Source organism: Mizuhopecten yessoensis, unplaced genomic scaffold, assembly GCF_002113885.1.
Source record: "Mizuhopecten yessoensis strain PY_sf001 unplaced genomic scaffold, ASM211388v2 scaffold9963, whole genome shotgun sequence".
NCBI classification, from domain to species: domain Eukaryota; kingdom Metazoa; phylum Mollusca; class Bivalvia; order Pectinida; family Pectinidae; genus Mizuhopecten; species Mizuhopecten yessoensis.
The window spans coordinates 386,091-408,142 of NW_018408310.1; the positions used below are offsets into that span (position 1 = coordinate 386,091).

General features: G+C 38.7%; 1 protein-coding gene across 1 annotated transcript in view; it reads right to left on the minus strand.

Moving 5' to 3' along the window:
- The window catches only part of LOC110459058 (activating molecule in BECN1-regulated autophagy protein 1-like), a 29,747-nt gene extending 7,708 nt beyond the window's left edge, over window positions 1-22,039 (minus strand). Inside the window, exons 1-8 of the mRNA XM_021511106.1 lie at window positions 21,551-22,039; window positions 17,116-17,260; window positions 16,612-16,670; window positions 5,683-5,866; window positions 4,653-4,828; window positions 4,260-4,355; window positions 2,519-2,658; window positions 5-1,701 (exon numbers count right to left, since the gene is read on the minus strand). Coding sequence (XP_021366781.1) covers window positions 5-1,701; window positions 2,519-2,658; window positions 4,260-4,355; window positions 4,653-4,828; window positions 5,683-5,866; window positions 16,612-16,670; window positions 17,116-17,238 — 2,475 coding nt within the window. The 5' untranslated portion in view covers window positions 17,239-17,260; window positions 21,551-22,039. The remainder of the gene's footprint in view (window positions 1-4; window positions 1,702-2,518; window positions 2,659-4,259; window positions 4,356-4,652; window positions 4,829-5,682; window positions 5,867-16,611; window positions 16,671-17,115; window positions 17,261-21,550) is intronic.
- Window positions 22,040-22,052: the final 13 nt, after the last annotated feature.

Below are 22,052 nucleotides of genomic sequence, written 5' to 3' on the forward strand. Positions count from 1 at the left end.
CCGCTGTCTCCTGGGAGTCCTGTGAAGGTGACAGGGACTGTCTAGATATCAGGTAGGTATCCCTGTCCTGCTGCAACTGTTGTATACTCTCATGAAAGCTGTTTCTAAGGGAGGTAATTCGACGATCAAGCTCATCCATCTCGCGTTCAATACGGGCTGTTATCGTCGCAAAGTTGTCCTGTATTGCTCGGTACCCTTGGCCATTGTTATTATCACCAGAACTTGTATGTTCTGAAGTCTCTGATTGGTCGTTATTATTATTATCACTATGAGTTTGTAACACAGAATTTGATTGGCTACTGTCCTGATTTGTTGCCACGTAACTATCACCTTGTGTTTGCAACACAGCATTTCCATCAACGTTCTGACTGGTGAGCCGGTCACCAGTGCTAGAATCTTGCGGTAAACTACTGTCACTTAGTCTTTGTAACAAGGGATTCAATTGGCTAGGTGGTATATGGATTCCTTGTTGTGCCTGGCTAGCCAAATGGAGTAGAGAACTTAGCCTATTTTGCTGACTGGATGGTTGACTCTCGGCTGCTGGAACTTGTACTGGGGAGCTGCTGGTCTCTGTGCTTGTCTGAGAACTTGCTACATGTGTGCTAATAGGATTCTGAGAAGTGGCAACACCTACACCTTGACGCCGAGCTGGTCCATAGCTATGTACCTGTACCCTGGAGGGGTTCAGGTTTCTATAGCGCTGCCTGTAAGTGTGAGATGGCTGTGAAAATGCACTTCTAGCGTGGCTGAACCTTCGCCCTGCAAATGGCTCCCATCGGCCATATGTAAGTTGGGACCTGTTGAAGTTACCACACACCTGGCAGTCCCTGTTATCACAGTCAGAGGCATGCTGGCCCAATCCATTTGTACCACTGTGGGAATCTGTCCTCAGCACTGGGGTTGATTGTAGGGTAGGGGGTTCACGTGACCCTGGAAGTCCTCTGTGGGTTGCCACACTTCTATTGCTATCTGCTAATCTGGTAGACAACACACTTGACATGCTTGTTGTGGCTTCTCGATTGGTGGCCATGCGGACATTCATCGCACCAGTTTCATTGTTGCGCTCCATTGCCACCAGGTTTGAGCTGGAATTCTCCCCAACACTACTCCCGGTACAGTTCCTACACCTATCGATCAACCCCGGGTTTACAGTGGTGGCAGTGGTGGATCGGACGTTGTGACCACTGTCCAGTACAGTCACTGGCCGTACCTCCCCTCGCCTTGATCTAAATCTGCTACGATCAGGTGCACTTCGGCCCAAGACATCTGCCCTTTGAGCCAGAGCTGAAACTCTGCGACTCAAATCGAATGACCTCTGATGTAGGTCAGATGACCTATGATTCAGGTTAATCTGTCCTAAATCAACTGGCCTCTGTACCCTATCCTCTTCCTCCTCCTCTTCTTCCTCAATGATAATGTCTCCAACCTCATCAGCCTGAGAGGCCCCTCTGGGGGGTGGACTCCAAGCAAATGGACGAGGGGCCATAAAAGGGGGCACACTGTCATTGATAAAGGGAACACTATCACTGTCAGGATTTGGTTCTGTTTCTGATGGATTTCGTTCATGCTCAGATCCAGTTGGCAGCATGGTTGCCTCAGTAACGCGAGCAGCATACTGCCTGGCGAAGTTCAGGCCCTCCTCATGGACAGGTGACCTTGACCTTTCTCTTGAAGCACTGCTCTCCTGTGCATCAGTATACTCTGTAACAAAAGTATGATATAGCCATAGTAAAACTTACAATTCTTTGTGACAAAAGGACATGAAAAAATATATAAGAATGCACTTTGTTTCCAAATGATTGAATCGAATCAATGGATAAATGTTAAATTGATAGTTTTTATTTTGTATATATTTTTGAATGAATAAAATACAGAAGTTATGAAAATTCAAGCCATGTTGTCTACACTGTGCACAGGATTTGTGATAAATTGTTTTTAAAGAAGTCGTCCTAAAAATGAAAAACAAATATGATACAAAAACACCTTTTAAAATATCCCCTATCTGCAACTCTCACTTGGTTGACGTTTATATCATTATGGGTGGACCTGATATGCAAATCAGGTCCCTGAAAATCTATTTGAAATCCCTCTGGTTCATGATAGCTTGGGATAAGTTAACATACATTAATTATATATAGGTCATGCTTTTATATCTAATCCCTTACACATTTTGTAGTACCTGAGGTACTGTGTGTACTGTGTACCGGGAACTTTTGCCAAGTCAAATTTTTGCCCTTCACCAATAAAATCCCTATTTACCTAGTCTTAATTTTGCGATTCACATTTAATTACTATGTGTATATTAAATTGTTAAATTGTTAACTCATTCACCCCTAAAGACACATTTGAACTCTTCTTATTCAAAGGATGGAATAGTTCATTATGAAATTTCAGGGGTGAATAAGATAAATAACATTTACTGTAATGATTAATTTACTCTCATTATGGAGGGTAAAAAAGACGACAGTTGAACTGCAGCAGATTTTTGCAGTATACAGTCTATGATAATCAAAGTTACCACAGTTAGTGCCCTCAGCAGCTGAGCCCTCGTTCATGACCCGGTCCCTCCTGTAAGCCCGGAAACACTCCACCAGGTTGTTATACACACTGCTGAGTCTCTGTGTCCTCTGGGGACGCGCTACAGGGTTGTTCCTGCCACTGAAACACACAACATCAATGTAGGAATACACCATAACTGTTTACAACACACAACAACAATGTAGAACATACACCATTACTGTTTACAACACACAACAACAATGTAGGGGATACACCATTACTGTATACAACATACAACATCAATGTAGGAGATACACCATTACTGTATACAACACACATCAATGTAGGAGATACACCATTACTGTATACAACGCACAACATCAATGTAGGGGATACACAATTACTGTATACAACACACAACATCGAGGTAGGACATACACGATACACCATAACTGTATACAACACACAACAACAATGTAGTGGATACACCATTACTGTATACAACATACAACATCAATGTAGGAGCTACACCATTACTGTATACAACACACAACTACAACACACAACATCAATGTAGGGGATACCCCATTACTGTATACAACACACAACAGCGATGTAGGACATACACGATACACCATAACTGTATACAACACACAACAACAATGTAGTGGATACACCATTACTGTATACAACACACAACTACAACACACAACATCAATGTAGGGGATACACCATTACTGTATACAACACACAACAACAATGTAGGGGATACACCATTACTGTATACAACACACAACATCGATGTAGGACATACACGATACACCATAACTGTATACAACACACAACATCGATGTAGGACATACACGATACACCATAACTGTATACAACACACAACAACAATGTAGGGGATACACCATTACTGTATACAACACACATCAATGTAGGAGATACACCATTACTGTATACAACACACAACATCAATGTAAGTCATACAATATTTGTATAAACGACACACATCAATTTACAAGGACTACACACATAACATCAATGTATGCTATATAACTTTATGTTTAGAGTTACCTGAAAATGTTTTTGAAAAATACCAACTTACTCACATTTTTTCCTAGATATAACCCAAACAAACCTTTTTATTGTTCAAATTACATACATTACAACACAAAGCCTGTCTAGGGGAGAAAGAACATTAGGGCTGTTTTCGTTTAAACGGTCAAACCGGTCGGACAACACAGTTGTTCGTTTATTAAATAAGGTTGGACCTAGTAATCTGATGCGACTTTCAGGCGAACCTTGACAAAGCCTTGCAAAGCCTGCATAAACATTTGCAGGTTCGTCAGGATTCATACCTGAAATTCTTACATTTATAAACAGCAAACCGGTTGTTCCGCATAAACGAACAGGCCCTAGTACTTTTTATCCCTCAGATTAATGAGGTCATTTTTTACTGTTGAAATTCACTCCCAGTTGATCATTTGTGAAATTGCAGTATAGGTGTGGGCACTTTTAATGATTTATTTTGAAATTTAACATGTTCTGTTTTGTAAACATTTATTTTTTATTTTTTTCAATTTATTCCTAAACATCATTTCCAGAGCATTAGAGCCTTGGTTGCCTTGTTGGGTAGTATTACCTTATATAAACACATAGTTTAGTTCAATACTACGGAGAAAGCAAATAACAATTTGTTTGAGCCATAGATATCTGAAGAATAGAAGTGTCCTTTGGTCTAGGTGAGAACTTACTTGATGAACGAGATCCTCGAGTTGGCCTGCTGTACCATTGTGTTGTTGGCTATACCTGTGTAAAGGTAATGGCCGACCGAGTCAAATCGCACCAGTCTGTAGAAAGGAATATAAAAACAGTAATATGACAAACAATCTACAGGCACACTATGATCAGTCGAATTGTACCTGTCTTTAGGTATAAAATAAGCATTTATACCTCAAAAATTAACGTGTACATGTACATCTTGACAGATGACAGACTGTCAAACAGCCTCTTTTGTATTTCCTGGCAACAATAATTCAGTATCACATCTGTTAAAGGACTACTATTAAAGTAGCAGTATTTTTTTGCTGATTTTACATTCTGCAGAAAAAAATTACTCAGCAAAAGTCCAAGTCTTAACAACTTACCTGATTCTCTCGTACTCGTGTAGCGTCTGACAGCAGGCAAATGGTTCTGTTTGGTTCCAGTCCCAGAAATAAATTTTGTTACCAACAGCAAACACCAGCACGTGATCAATAGGGTGAAAGGTCATGGAGGCGATCACCAGGCTGTCCTTGCATCGCCATACCTCACTACCTCCTCCCTGATATAGAGGACACGAGTCATTAAACTATACGCCCGGTCACAAACCAGAGTACATTCTCAAACATATGCCCTGTCACAAACCAGGGTACATTCTCAAACATACGCCCTGTCACAAACCAGAGTACATTCTCAATCATACGCCCTGTCACAAACCAGAGTACATTCTCAAACATACGCCCTGTCACAAACCAGAGTACATTCTCAAACATACGCCCTGTCACAAACCAGAGTACATTCACAAACATACGCCCTGTCACAAACCAGAGTACATTCTCAAACATACGCCCTGTCCAAAACGGAGTACATTCACAAACATACGCCCTTACGCCCTGTAAAAAATGGAGTACATTCACAAACATACGCCCTGTAACAAACTGGAGTACTTTCACAAACATACGCCCTGTCACAAACACAAAGCTAAGGCTTACTACTTCCTCGAAAGTAAATGGTACAATTTTTATAATTACATACATATATATATATTCAGTGACCTCATTAGTGAAATATAGGTGTCATAAGTAACTCTGTTACACACACATAAAATAAATTTACAATACATACTGGTATGATCAACAGAAACTGATCACAGGAAAATCAAAGTGCCAGCTATCTCTAATTATATAATTTTGAAGTGACATAGTTAGCATTCATTTCGCCTATTGCTTCCACATATGCGAAAATTAAGCTGAAATAGCTTATATTCTTCAAACCAATCTGAATGAAGCAATGATTTCAACAAAGGTTTATAATGATTTTGAAATATTATATACACATTTTATCTACAGACGGCTGATCCAAGTCTACCATTTGGATTTTTCTTAGAAAAGTTATACACTTGTTGTAAAGGCCTACCTGTAAATCCCATATCCTGACCTCCCCTGCCAAACAGCCGGAGGCAAGGATCTGATCGGACGAGGGATGGAAGGCTAGGCACCATGGTGTACGAGGATGGCCAGATAGGATGTGAGTACATTTACCAGTGGACAGCTCGGTCACTCGTACTGTGTGGTCACCGTGAGTGGACGCCACCTTTGTCCTGTAATAAGTAAAGATATGTAGTTATAGTTCTTTCAATAACATTTTAAAATGAACAAGGTAGGTATTGCAAGGCAATCAATAATCCCCCACCAATAATGATTTCTTTATAAAGCGAGCTGTTCTCCTATTTTAGGAAATAGGTCACATACTTTTTGTACTTTGCACTCTGACAGCCGAGACATACTTGCATACTAAATCTGGTTACTCGAGGGAAACAGTATAGAAGCTAGGCCCCAGACAATTTTGTTTCAAAGGTTAAGGTTAAAGGTCAAAGAATAGGCCACAGTGACCTTCTTTTTGTGCTTGACACTCTACCATCCGAACATGTACTTGTACTCCAGGTAAAATAGTATAGAAGATATGACCAGTACTGGAAAATTATTCAAAGGTTGAAGTCAAATGTCAAAATATAGGTCACAGTGACCTACTTTTTGTACTTGATACACCACCGTTCTAAGATATACTTGCATACCAAATCTGGTTACTTGATGTCTACATGTTTCGACTGCTATGGGTCCTGATGATGGCTGCATAGCAGTCGAAACATGTATACAACAAAGCTGTTCTTGTGGTGTCGAGAATCCCTTTATTTCCCATTATGTTTCTATAGTAAGGATCACTAGTAAATCCCCTGTGGATCCACCCGAGACCACTACCACATTTTCTACATAAGGAGTGTTGTATCTCTCTTTTCCCCTATTTTCTTTATCATCAGGTGAAACAGTATTGAAGATAATTGATATGTCCCAAACAATCATTTTCAAAGGACCAAAGTATAGGCCAGTGACCTACCTTTTTTACTTGACACTCAGTCATATGGCTACTTGAGGTGGTGAAATAGTATAGAAGTTCAGCCCTGGACAAAATTTTGGCTGTGATATGGGTTGCTTTTAAAGACTTATTAGGGTTAAGCATCCTTCTTTTGAGCTGTGACCATATGTGATGACGTAAATGTATATATCTGATTTTGATGAGATAAATTTTGAAAGGATTCCCATATTGATTTTGTGGTAACAGTGTGGTATATGATTGTTGATCCTACTACAGTTAAAAAATCTTAGTCGATGATTGAAAACATCAAATTACTAAATGACTTGGTAAATTGGAGGCAATGTGGTCTAGTGGTAGGACGCCAGGCTCATGACCGAAGGGTTGCAAGTTCGACTCACGTCACAGCACTGTGTTGTATCTTTGAGCAAGATACTTTACTCCGCTTGTTCCAGTTTACTCAGCTGTAAATGAGTACATGGTTGGGCAGTGCTAGAATTCCAGAATGCTAGCTGTGAGCGCTGAAATGGCAGCATCGGCTGTATGCTCCCGAGGGAGTTGAGAAAGATATTGGCTGGTTGCAAAGTCCCTATAACCTCCGATAATTAATTTGTGAACCGCTTTGAGACGACCTACGAACTAGGTTGTGATAAAGCTGTATATAAGAACCTCACATTATTATTATTATTATTAAATATCCCATGCCTGATATTGATGATACTCAGCATGTACTTCAGAAACAAGTAGGATATCTGTCCTGATCTAATACTATTAACAGTACATGTATATACATATTTATTATATAAATACCAAGTTAAACACAAAAGGAAAAGGAGAATAACATATTTATTGTCTTCAGGATGATTATGCGTAGACTTATTAACCCTTCACCACTGTAAACCATAATGGACTCATCCAGATCAATGCATGGTAGAGTTTACTAAAGTTAAATAGGGGTGAAAAGGTTAATCTTCCCAGTAAATAGTTCAGTCACCTTCATGTGTAGTACCCGGTAGGTGATAATACAGCCACCTTCATTTCCAGTAAAAATTCTAGCCACCTTCACATCTAGCCGCTTTTATTCATATTTACAATGTACATATATCATGATAAATAACCATATAAACCTATAATCTATATCATTTTTATATGCACTTTAAGATTGTTTTTGTGTGTGTGTAACCTTTAGAGAAGCTAAGACATTTCAAGATTAAAAAAGATAGTTTTTTTCTCTCACAGAAACAAAATGTGAATCATATAAATCTGGGACACAGTCTACCCCAAGTTTACAGAACTCTGTTAAATAAACAGCGAAAACATATTTATGATTGACAACTTGACATTTGTACATGTATATGTCCAGATCGTGGAATCCTAACTTTTTAAACACACAAAAACCACGGCAGAGCAATATGACTGGGGTCAGTCTAACATTGAGGGATTATATATATGTCTGACCACTGATTATATTTACTGTCATTAGGTTTCGGATTATAAAATACATAAAGTAGAAAAACACTTCTGCATTCAACCATAGGTCAGATATATATGTCAACTAAAGAATGAGATTTTTCTTTCTTTTCTTCTTTTTCTCTTAAGCTTGCCTCTTTTTAATTTCTTCTTTCTCTCTTGCCTCTTTTCAATTCCTATTGTCTATCGACATTTGGACACCGACATTAAATGTTTTTCTGTGAAGCCTTGAAAGAGGTTTTAGTGTTGATCGGTCATTAAGAGCTACCGACCAATGACAGGCTTACTTGGTCAGTTGATATTATCGCCACCAGTGAAAGGCTAATCTCATCCTCAAACACATTAACTGTGCATTACTGACCTGACAACTGCAGTTGAAAAGTTGAAGAGCGAATTAAATGTCAAACACACAAAACTGTGCATATTATAATAGTGACCGGGCAACTGCAGTTGAAAAGTTTAGAAACAAATGATACATGTCAGTCCATATGTTGGGGTGAGGGGGAAAGTGAGAATGACAAAGAAGGGAGGGGCATGCGCATGAGGCAGGAATGTGATGAGTAATTTAAAAGAAGAGGGAGAAAATTAAAGAAGGCTTAAAAAGAGAAAGGAGCAGTGGAAAGAAAGAATAACAGGCAAGGAAGGGAAAACAGGGAGGGAGGAATAAAAGCATTATGGGAAATAAATATAAATATAAAGGGATGGAAAAAATGGAAAGAGAGAAAGTTATATATATAATTAGAGATAATAAAAGATCGGAAGACAAGGATGAAAGGGAGATGGAAGGTTACAAATGGAGGGGATATTGGAGAAAAATAGAATGGCAATAGGAAAAAGGAAAAGTATGAAAACGGGAGTGTGGTAAGATAAAAGGAGAGCGTATGAGAAGGAGAAGGTAAGAAATAGAAGGATGCTAGAGTAAGTAGCGGATAGGAAGGATAGAAGTGGACAGGAAGGGGGAGAAGAGGACAGTAAGGGGGAGAAGTGGACAGAAAGGTGGAGAAGCTGATAGAGAGGGAGAGAAGTTGATAGGGAGGGGGAGAAGTGGACAGGGAGGGGGAGAAGTTGATAGGGAGGGAGAAAATGAAAGAGAGGGAGAGAAGTTGATAGGGAGGGGGAGAAGTTGATAGGGAGGGAGAAAATGAAAGAGAAGGAGAGAAGTTGATAGGGAGGGGGAGAAGTGGACAGGGAGGGGGAGAAGTTGATAGGGAGGGAGAAAATGAAAGAGAGGGAGAGAAGTTGATAGGGAGGGGGAGAGATGGACAGGGAAGGGGAGAGATGGACAGGGAGGGGGAGAAGATGATAGGGACGGAGAGAAAATGATAGGGAGTGGGAGAGGTTGATAGGGAGGGAGAGAAGCTGATAGGGAGGGGGAGAAGTGGACAGGGATGGGGAAAAGTTGACAGGGAGGGGGAGAAGTTGACAGGAAGGGTGAGAAATTGATAGGGAGGGGGAGAAGTTGACAGGGAGGGGGAGAAATGGACAGGGAAGGGGAGAGATGGACAGGAAGGGGAAGAAGTGGATATAAGGGGGAGAAGTTGACAGGGAGGGAGAGTATTTAACAGGGAGGGGGAGAAGTTGATTGGGAGGGGGAGAAGTTGACGGGATGGGGGAGGGGAGAAGTTGACGGGATGGGGGAGGGGAGAAGTTGACAGATAGAAGAAGTGGATATAAGTGGGAGAAGTTGACAGGGAGGGGGAGAAGTTCACGGGGAGGGGAAGGGGAGGAAATTTACGGGGAGGGGAAGGGGAGGAAATTTACGGGGAGGGGAAGGGGAAAAGTGGATATAGGGGGAGAAGTTGACAGGGAGGGGGAGAAGTTGACAGGGAGAAGGGGAAGAGCCAGGAAGTGATAAAGAATGCTCGTCTTGTCCATCCTGGTACAATAACTGTCACACATTGCTAACTCAATGATCAACATATTCAGTGGAGGCGATGACAGGTCAGATTGAATTAGCACCATCAGACTTGGAGTGGGTTCATAAGTTTATCTGGTATCTCAACCCCAGCATTAGTCCTCGGTGATATGGCTGATGCTAGATAGCAAGGGGAGGACACAACCCCAGCATTAGTCCTCGGGGATATGGCTGATGATAGGATAGCAGGGGGGGGACACAACCCCAGCATTAGTCCTAGGGGATATGGCTGCTGATAGGATAGCAGGGGGAGGACACAACCCCAGCATTAGTCCTGGGGGATATGGCTGATGATAGGATAACAGGGGGAGGACACAACCCCAGTATTAGTCTTAGGGGATATGGCTGATGATAGGATAGCAGGGGGAGGACACAACCCCAGCATTAGTCCTAGGGGATATGGCTGATGATAGGATAACAGGGTGAGGACACAACCCCAGTATTAGTCTTAGGGGATATGGCTGATGATAGGATAGCAGGGGGATGACACAACCCCAGCATTAGTCCTAGGGGATATGGCTGCTGATAGGATAGCAGGGGGAGGACACAACCTCAGTATTAGTCCTAGGTGATATGGCTGATGATAGGATAACAGGGGGAGGACACAACCTCAGCATTAGTCTTAGGGGATATGGCTGATGATAGGATAACAGGGGGAGGACACAACCTCAGTATTAGTCCTAGGGGATATGGCTGATGATAGGATANGAGGGAGAAAATGAAAGAGAGGGAGAGAAGTTGATAGGGAGGGGGAGAAGTGGACAGGGAGGGGGAGAAGTTGATAGGGAGGGAGAAAATGAAAGAGAGGGAGAGAAGTTGATAGGGAGGGGGAGAAGTTGATAGGGAGGGGGAGAAGTTGATAGGGAGGGGGAGAAGTTGATAGGGAGGGGGAGAAGTTGATAGGAAGGGGGAGAAGTTGATAGGGAAGGGGGAGAAGTGGATATAAGGGGGAGAAGTTGACAGGGAGGGAGAGTAGTTGATAGGGAGGGGGGAGAAGTTGACAGGGAAGGGGGAGAAGTGGATATGATGGGGAGAAGGGGAAAAGCAAGGAAGTGATAAAGAATGCTTGTCTTGTCCATCCTGGTACAATAACTGTCACACATTGCTAACTCAATGATCAACATATTCAGTGGAGGCGATGACAGGTCAGATTGAATTAGCACCATCAGACTTGGAGTGGGTTCATGAGTTTATCTGGTATCTCAACCTCAGTATTAGTCCTAGGGGATATGGCTGATGATAGGATAGCAGGGGGAGGACACAACCTCAGCATTAGTCCTAGGGGATATGGCTGATGATAGGATAGCAGGGGGAGGACACAACCCCAGTATTAGTCGTCGGGGATAAGGCTGATGCTAGGATATCAGGGGGAGGACACAAACTCAGTATTAGTCCTCGGGGATATGGCTGATGCTAGGATAGCAGGGGGAGGACACAACCCCAGCATTAGTCCTAGGGGATATGGCTGATGCTAGGATAGCAGGGGGAGGACACAACCCCAGTATTAGTCGTCGGGGATAAGGCTGATGCTAGGATATCAGGGGGAGGACACAACCTCAGTATTAGTCCTAGGGGATAAGGCTGATGCTAGGATAGCAGGGGGAGGACACAACCCCAGTATTAGTCGTCGGGGATAAGGCTGATGCTAGGATATCAGGGGGAGGACACAACCCCAGTATTAGTCCTCGGGGATAAGGCTGATGCTAAGATAGCAGGGGGAGGACACAACCCCAGCATTAGTCCTAGGGGATATGGGTGATGATAGGATAGCAGGGGGAGGACACAACCTCAGCATTAGTCCTAGGGGATATGGCTGATGATAGGATATCAGGGGGAGGACACAACCTCAGTATTAGTCCTCGGGGATATGGCTGATGCTAGGATATCAGGGGGAGGACACAACCCCAGTATTAGTCCTCGGGGATAAGGCTGATGCTAGGATATCAGGGGGAGGACACAACCTCAGTATTAGTCCTCGGGGATATGGCTGATGCTAGGATAGCAGGGGGAGGACACAACTACGACTATAGTCAGGGGTTAGGAACAACACTGCAAGTCTTGTAATAATCTTTCAGTGATTTTCTACCTTTTACCACAGGTTCCTGTACCATTCACATAACATGTTCAAGACATTTATCGACTGTTTGATTGCTTAATACTAAATATATTATAGAAACAAGAGAGAACTTGTGTTTATTTTAATGATGTAATCANTTATGACTATAGTCAGGGGTTAGGAACAACACTGCAAGTCTTGTAAAAATCTTATAGTGATTACATGTTCAGGACATTTATCGACTGTTTGATTGCTTAATACTAAATATGTTATAGAAACAAGAGAGAACTTGTGTTTATTTTAATGATGTAATCAAACTGCAGATTTTCTTTATTTTACTGAAATTAACTGCTTTGACCCTTTTATCAGATGTACATGAAAGTGTGAACGGAACAAGTGTAAATAAACATCCCTGTAACGATCACAGAAGCTGCTTTATCCATCAAAATGACAGGTTACAACAAATTAATGTGTGGCCACTTCCTTTAAAAGCTGTATCTATTCATTAGTGGGAAGCTAATTAATTTAATTGAGGCCCTGGAGGTGACTTGAATTCAGCAGTTTTAGGCTTCCTGTCCCGACTCCTAACCAGTCCTAAACACACCACAAGGTGATAGGTGAGACTAGCAAGGAATGACCAGCTGACCATCTCAATACCTTGTATTGATTCAGAGCTCAAATTAACTTCTGACCACTACTGGTCAACATGTCACTAGGCCCCTCACCTTACACTAGCGGCCTGCAGGTTCAGACACAGTTCATAGCCTAAAATGACCTGGACATGGCGTGGACCCTGAATGACCAGTCTGATTTGGGCTACCCCCACTGTGATTCACACAATGGTATTTTACAAGCTGCATATTTGTATAATGGACTGATCATTTGTCCAGTCCCATGTCTGCCTGCAACTCACTCCAGATATGCATTGCCATAATTAATCTTGAGAACATTGGAGCAAAAATTTGAATGACATTCTACTTTCTAAAAACTGAAGATTTTTGTTGTGAGGTCATTGTCTATATTATTATGGTAAAAGTATTGTATAACTAAAATGTTCAGACTAAGTTTTTAACTTCCTGTAATTTTTCCAAACAGTCTATTTTCAAGAAATTGAAATTATTATGAAAATTAATGCTATAGTATCAATCTCTGAGATTCAATAAAATTTCATACATTTTCTTATTTGACAGCTACGAAAAAAAATAAGAGACTGTTATTAAACTCTTCTGTACATTTTCCTGTTTACATACCATATATAATTGGATATTATATGAAAACGAACAGGTATCCAGTCATTTGTAAATTTATAAAATTCAAGAACAGACTGCTTACCCCTTTTAGATTAATTCTGTCTTGAAGATGACACCTTTGGGAAGTTGGCAACAACTTTTCTGACTAAAAAAGGACTTAAAACCACTGACGACATATCTTATCATATACCTGCCAACTCTCCCTTTTTAGGAGGGAGACCCCTATTCCCCTCGATGTTTTACCCTTATTTTGAGCATGCGGAATCTCCTCAAGGAAATTTCAAAGGTTGGCAAGTACTGTGTATGTATTTTAAACCTATGTACCGTGGGTGCATATCATTCCGTTTTTTTCGTCATCACACAACACTCCCACTAAAAGTAAGTTATATTTAGATGGTAAACTAAAAAGTTTGAAGCAGTGTTTGTAAAACTAAAATGATAATGTGGGCCTTAAGCTTTTAGTGTGCTTCCTGTACAACAGTCATTGTGTTACCAGATTTTTCTTGTACATAAAGTGGATTTCAGAAAACCTTAAATTCTAGGGGAAAACATGAAGAAATGTGGATTTAGATGTTTCAGTATGCTATCAATTTTGTTGAGCTTAGGGAAGGTGGTTATTCCTAAAACACAGACAAACTCTTTGTGTACATTTTCTCAGGTAATACAGAAGTGTTACAATGTGACAGAAACAATCAATCTACCAGGTAAAGTTTCCTTGTAACATATAACAGGTATCATTTTAATCCCACAAGAATAGTGCTTCATTGTCAGAATCAGCTTTATAAATGACTTAAGTCAACAATAGTATAGGCTAGATTTTATCATTTTGATCCATCAAAGCTCCACCACTATGCATGAGCTGTAAATACATTTGTTTAGCTTATCATTAATTTCTAATTAGCTGTATGTGCTGTACTTTAGGACTACCAACATATACAAATATATAAAACTGGCCCTTATATATTACACAACATTACAATGGACAGTATATGTAATGGTCAGTTATATGGCCAGAGGCCAGAGTCATGTTACAGCAAGGACAGCTTGACCATATGTCTATCAAACCAGTCCAGGAAATGATTATGCAACGAACTGACCTATCTGTCCAGACAGAGGGTGCCCTTGACCTTTAAAGTGGTCAGATATCTATGATAGTGTATACGGTAGCAGTTTCTCTATTTATATAAGATAGTAAACTAACTTATATAGTACACATATATATATGCTTACATTGCCAATTCCCCACTTTTGATTTTTCACCCTTTTTTCCTTAAATCTTACTTTTTGTCCCAATTTAATTGATAAATAACATTTAGCAGCCTCAACTGTTGGCATGCATACTACAGAACATTTATTATTTTCTTCAATAGGGGGCATTGCAAGTACTTTTTGGACAATTTGATATTTTCCAATAGGCCTACATGTAAGTTTCTCAACATGAAAAATTTGAAGAAAAAACCCTGAAAACACTCCAATAGTAAAAGCTAAAGGCACTTCTATACAGGCAAGTATGATTTTAACTCATTCATTCCTGAAGACTCATTTGAACTGTTCCATTTCAAAGGTTGGAATAGTGCATTATAAAACTTCAGGGGTGAATGATTTTAATAGTAAGTTTTATTATCTCATAAAATTCTTGAGATATGCTTTGGAAACGACAAATTTGTATATCTGGCTATTAGTTTCTATGCTAACAGGAAATTTATCAATAATATAAATACCCTTTTCCAAAAGGCAAGTTAGATTCATGTTGTTAAAAGATTTTGCAGAGTTATCACGAACAGTTTCTGAGATCTTCTGTGGAAGCAACAAATTTTTCGTTTCTGGCTACTTGCTACCATATCATGATACATTGTACAGGGAAATATCAAAAATAAAAACTGTCCACTGCCAGCGACACCACAAGACTACTGGAATGATGTGCATATAAAGTATTGTGGAGTTATTTTTGCAAGTTTTTTTAGTAGATTTTACCAGACAGATGGATTCACACATTGACAGAACCTGTTTGTATATATCTCCCACTAATTACATTAAGTGGGGGATAATAAACCTGCGAAACATATTGTCTACTGAAAATTAATCAAGGTTTGTATACCTTCATGTCTAAAGAAGCTTTATCTAAGCCAATATATAATTGTATCATGCAAATGGAGGTCTCTGTGAAGGCTAATTACTACAGTATATTGATTACATAGCAGGCTATCATGTACATATGTGTAATTATACAGCTTACCTAGTGAACATGTACAGTATACAGAATACATTAATGTCATTAGAACCAAACAGATCCTTGTTTCTGCTTCCCTGCTAACACAACCAGTGTTTCTGCTGTCAATACTAGTACTTACACTGTAAGTTTTGGTGCCTAACCAAACATTTTGGGTTAAATTTTCGAAAATCACTAATAAAGTCTGATATTTATATATACCTAGGTATTTGCACATCATATTTTTAAACAACATCAGTATTTTGAAATTTAGAAGTTGTTTTTCCTACTGACATACATGTACGTACACCTACTCATTACTTTTTGAGAGCGAAAAATAAGAAAACATAATATTTTTTTCTTTGGCCTCAGTAGGTAGTTGCCTAATTTATTACACCTGATAATGGTGTCATGTTTAACACAGAGAGGTCACATATTGGTCATCCTGACATCTTTATTTACAACCTATGTACATGTATATACCTACTTCTATATATCAAGGTCAGCTCTATATAATACACAACCCCATACACATATATACTGTAGCCTACATATCCCAGCTAGTACAGGCTGACAGCACAATAGCTTGTCTCAATTAATGCACTACACATGTACATTTAACTCATTCACCCCTGAAATTTCATAGTGAGCTATTCCAACTATTGAATTAGAAGAGTTCAAATGCGTCTTCAGGGGTGAATGAGGTTTATAAATAGAACCAGTCCCCCGAAAATCTACCAGCCTGTCTTGGAAATTTCCGATGAAATGGTTTCTGTCCAATGTTGTTCATTATAATAATGCTCCATTTGAATTGTTAGACACCATTTTCATGTAGCTCGATCATTAGCCCATCAGACTTTAGGGTTGTTATTACCATTATCAGATTACCAAATATTTTTTCGGTAACTGGGCTTTGGAATTATTGGGAAAATTGAAAGACACAATAATCCAGATTGGGATTTTTCATATTTATGCCAAAAGGAGTCAAATTTAGCCATTAAATGAATCCAAAAAGTCATGAATTATTATATATATATATATATTTATCTATGCCTCTAGTCTGAATTGCACTCACCCATCTGGGCTGAAATCCATCAAGAATGTTGCTCTTACTTGTCCAGAGAGTGCACAGGGCTGAAAACAGAAGATACACGTAGACATGTGTACTGTTAGGGAAATATTAAATATCTTTATTACCCTATTTATATGTTACATAAAATCAGAGCATCCATTCCAGATACAAAGAATTTATCACAGCTCATTCTACTATAAATACATAAGTAACATGATAGGAAAAGTGTAATGGCCAGTTTGGGATTCGTACTAGGGATCTCAAACTTTAGGCGGACGCTCTAACCAATTTAGCAATTCAACCTGGTCACCATCTATCAACACATGAACAGATCAGCTCTGCTACACGGGCATGCTAACAAAACATTCTTAGCAAATACACCAGTGCTTTTTAATTTCCTTAACTTCATGACTTTAGCTAATGCCAATTTCATAGTCTACATATATATATATATTTACATAAAATACATATTTAGCATTGATTAAGTGATAATGTATATTGTTATACCTGGTTGACCTCTGGCGTACAGGCGTGTTTCTCCAGACATTCCTCTGCCTGTTTTGTCTGTTTCCAGCATTTGGTTGTACGTCCAAGCTCACGCTGGCACAGGAAGGACACGAAATTCTTCATCCTGTGACTTCACTTTTACATTCTGTAAAGAACCAGAAAAACACATATACACCTTCTGCGATCAGAAATTTTGTGTTTTATGACTTTGAATTAGTGTAGTTAATCAAATAAATTTAAGAACACAACATAAAATTTGAAAGATTGTGTACTTGCCTGATTTTGTATGCCACTGATCGTGATCAGTAACGTACATATATGTAGATATGTAGATATAGATCAATATCTACAGTCAAACTAAGTCATTTACTTCTACATATAACTACCATCATGGTCAACAGCGGCTGAACTGTATATGGTTTTCTGTACCCACAGCAGTAAAACCATGGGGTGAGGGTCACTTGGATGGGTACTCCTAGGCCTGGTCAAGGTGGTGAGTCGGAGTATAATAACCCGAAACCCTAGACATGTGGGTACCGGTGCATGTGAGACACTGTCAAGATATTACTTCATCAGACAGTGTCATATTCATAATATAATAATTACCATAAATACTATAACAAAGACAAAGGCATCTTCAGTATTCCTTGAATTTGAAATAATAATTATAAGCAAACTATAATCTTTCAACAAATAGTCATTGATTTGCATAGACATTATCAGGCCTATTCTGAACTTCAGTTATTTCCAAATTTTGATAAGTCCCATTTTTAAGAGATATAATGAGTTCTCAAAAAGTTCTTGAATTTCACAGGAAAAACATGTACTATTGTACATGAATCCAGAACTCAAACATCTGTGTCCCAAAAATTGCTGAAATAGTATTAAACGCTTTCATAGATCTTTTGGAAGAGTTTCCAGATTAAGGGTTCTTTAAAACTAGTGTTAATTTTAAATTTGATAGCACATGTACACATTGTGATGTCATCAATACTTCCTTTTTTGTCTAGTTTGGTAGTCGGTCATATTAAAAGTATAGCCTACAGACACATTTTGAAAATCTGTGCAACGTTAACCTGCCCACCAGCTGCAGGCTTTAATTCTCTCAAATACTTTTCATCTAAATATCACCAAATCTATTTTTAATGCTAACATTTTGCTAAACAAAATCAATTGATACAAATATTACAAGATTTTACTGTATATAATATAAAGTGCTAATTAGATAATAACATAATAATGATCAACTGTGTGTTTCACAAACATCCAATTACTCATTTACTTTTTGGATTTTAGAGAAATCACTTCCCTCCGCTTCAATCCACAGGATGGTTGGGTGGCGCAGTGGAAAGTGCACTTGCCTTTCACCAAGGCAGCCAAAGCTTGATTCCCCAATCAGAAGTGAAATGTCATGGGGGTCATCTGCCCAACCACGTGGGTTTTCGACAGTTTAATTTCCTCCCACAATAAGATCCCTGCGCGCTAACATCAGCACCCACATGAGTGATTAATATAAGCTGAACTAATTAACTTGTTCCATAATTGTTGTAAAATAAATAAAGTTTATATTATATATATAGTTCTACCGACAGTATCCCTGAGCAATGACTGGCCTGCTGTTTTACCTTAGCTACTACAATGTACTACTAAATGTATACTAAAACAGACATTAAATACCTGTACTAAATCATTGTTATTATGGCAATTAATGATCCCCGAGCATTAATTATTATGGCAATTAATGCTCGGGGATCATCCTATTGTGTCGACTGACAGTAGGGGTATGGTATCAGGGGTCAGGAGGCCTGCAACATGGAGAGCATTTATACAACTCCAAGTCAACTAGGGGACAACTTTTGTTCCCTAAATAGGAATGGAGCACAATCAAATCCAGGTAAACAATGGCGAAATAGCCAACTGCAAAATAGCACAATGTAGGCTGTACGCTGCACTGTGGTCGGCCTCTTCAACCTATCATTGATACTGCCCCAACAGCGACAGATCTTAGGTCCATAACAAATGAATTTATTTTATCAATTTCTTGCCATTTATTATCCCAGATAAAATTTGTTACTGTAAATAATTGGCTACTGTACGTGATCTTCATATGATCTGCTAAAGTGCACATTACTTACATATGTATATACAAGGCCTGACCATAAGAATTTTTTGTAAAATGTCAAAATGGACCTACCAAAAATATCATTTGAATATTTTGATAAACTAGATAAAAGAATGTTGATCAATGCAATTTCATAATGTGCATGCATATATAAGATGAACACCATGATAGACTGCAAATACCTGTGTAAATTTCTGAATTTCTAAGTTTATTTGCGTCATACACCTGCCGTGTCGGAATATGGTATTTGGCAAGAATTTTTAGTAATTAGTAACTCAAGACAAATGAATAATAAAGATGAAATTATTAGATATGCCCTAGTCAGAGTTGACAGTCCAAATTAATGGCAATGATAAATCAATATTTATTTTTGTTTCCTGTACATGTACAGGAAACAAAAGTACAGTACAGTAATATAATTAGCTATATATATATCATATATAGTTACCTAACATAAAAGACTAATATCAACTTTTGATTATAACTATAGTCTGTTGGACCAGTTTAGGCCCCATAACAATACATAAGCAAGTAAAAATATGTTTTTGTCATGTGTGATGGCCATGTGCATACTTATGAAAATGCTGGAAAGATCATAGATTTCTTTCATGTACTTTGTATATCAGTTCATGTACAATTTAATAGCCACAATTCAACCTTTCATGATGATCATGACCATTGTATAGCTAATTAGTAGGTATAGGTATAAATGTAGTTAGTTCATAATCCACATTTTCACAATCTGTCTCATCCCATTGTTGTAACTAACACTGAGTTTACATATATTATTAAAACAACATGAACAATGATGAATCTACAACAATACATCTTTTTCCAAGTAAATATTTTGTTCCGCAATATGTACATGTATATGTAAATTGTAGGTGATTGTGTCTGCTCTATTTATCAAATAGAGTTATTGATAAATGATGAATAAGATATACCCGGTATGTAGATAACACCCACTTTAACCATATGCTATACTTTTACAGTTATTGATTGACAGAATATGTACTGCAGCTAGTCTTAGTCCGAAATAACTGTCACACTGACTACCTTATATTATCTCCTCTTTAAAAATGTTTGACTGGGTGGAGATCGACTATCCCCATTTGAAGAGATTAAAAACATACACAAGTTGAGTTATATCAATATATATTAATCTTTCTTGTTGGCCCTGATGTCAGGGCGCAGTGGGTCTTCATGTGGAAGGAAACAAAAGTTTCTGGAGAAAACCCACATGGTCGGACAGGTGACCCCATGACCATACCCTTGTGGATTGTACCCGAGATGTCTTGATTGGTGAAAATTGGTGTGCTATATATCCACATGTGCCAACCGAACACCCTTCAAGGAGAGATAGTCTGGACAACAATTACACAAGTCTGTACTGTAACAATTCAAAGTTCAACAAGGCCCCTAAAAGATGGTTTCATAGTCACCCTGAATTTCAACTCCCCTTTCCAAGAGTCATATTGGAAGACCCCAATTTAGCATAGGAATAAAATGATGTAATTGGATATACTGAAGGAATTTTAGTTATTATAAAGGTAGATAATAATGTAATTTTAATAATAAAGCATTAAGGCAATGAAAACAGTTCACTTGGTTTTTAACATGTCATCATGCCAATGGTCCTTAATAATTTGCGACCCAGATGAATGCTCCGAATGATAGCATGAGTTTTAGAAATTCAGAATTTAACAATTAAATCTATAGAAATTAAACTTTACATGACCTCATATGTTATTTTGTAGCATTTAGTAGGGGTTGCAAAAGAGATTGACATACTGCAAATCCATTTCATGTTTTCATGGAACAAACTGAATGCCTTATAACAGACTAACTAAATGTTGTTTTGTGCAATTTTAATAATTCTTCTTATTATGGATAATAGCAATCCTTCACATAAACTAAAGATTACGTGCTATGCGCTGTGAAATGTACAAGAGAATAAGAGTTATTTTTTAGATTTATGACATATATAGATGAAACCAATTACAGGGTACAGATTTAGAATGTTGAAGACAGGTATGACACAGGGATAGCAGCAGACTTGAATGCTTCCACTTAGCTTCCACTGTGTCAGATGATACGGCTGAATGAGGGAGATGATTAAAGACATAAAAGTACAAGTTCATTATATCCTAATTGTTAATCTCAGTTATGATGTTTAATTGCCAAATTATGGTCTTTAAATATTGCTTTTCAAGGGGTTGAGATTTGGTTGATCATGAATATTCCATCTTTTAGGGGGCTTGCTGAACTTTAAAACATCAAAGAACACCGATTAAAATTGATTAACACAATTACCTGTTAATGATCAGCAAATGTCTGCCGGTGTGTACTACCGACACATCATAACTTAATCTGCCAATATGGTTTCTGTCTTGGATTTTCAACTCATCTTAAATCAAATACTCCTGGTCAAACATCATTTCTTATATCCTCACATTTAAAACACACCACGAACACTTTTAAGACACATATCACAATCAAACGTTAAGTTTTAACATACAAGCTTTAGGCTTATACAATATGTCAAATTGATCTTTTGCCAATAATCCGAATCAACACTTTTTTAGAAAGTAAAACGTTGATACTTAAGTAATCCAATCAAGTTTTCATGTGATCGCGGTGTTTCACAACATATATCCCGTCACACACTGTTTGGTCAGTATCTCATGTCTCAGTGACCAAAGCGCATGACTGATACAAACTCAAGATAAATAGCATTTCACTTGTACCTGAATGAACTTTTCACCCTGATTCCGCCATTTTCACGGGAAGTCAATGACCGGATGTGGTGTCGAGT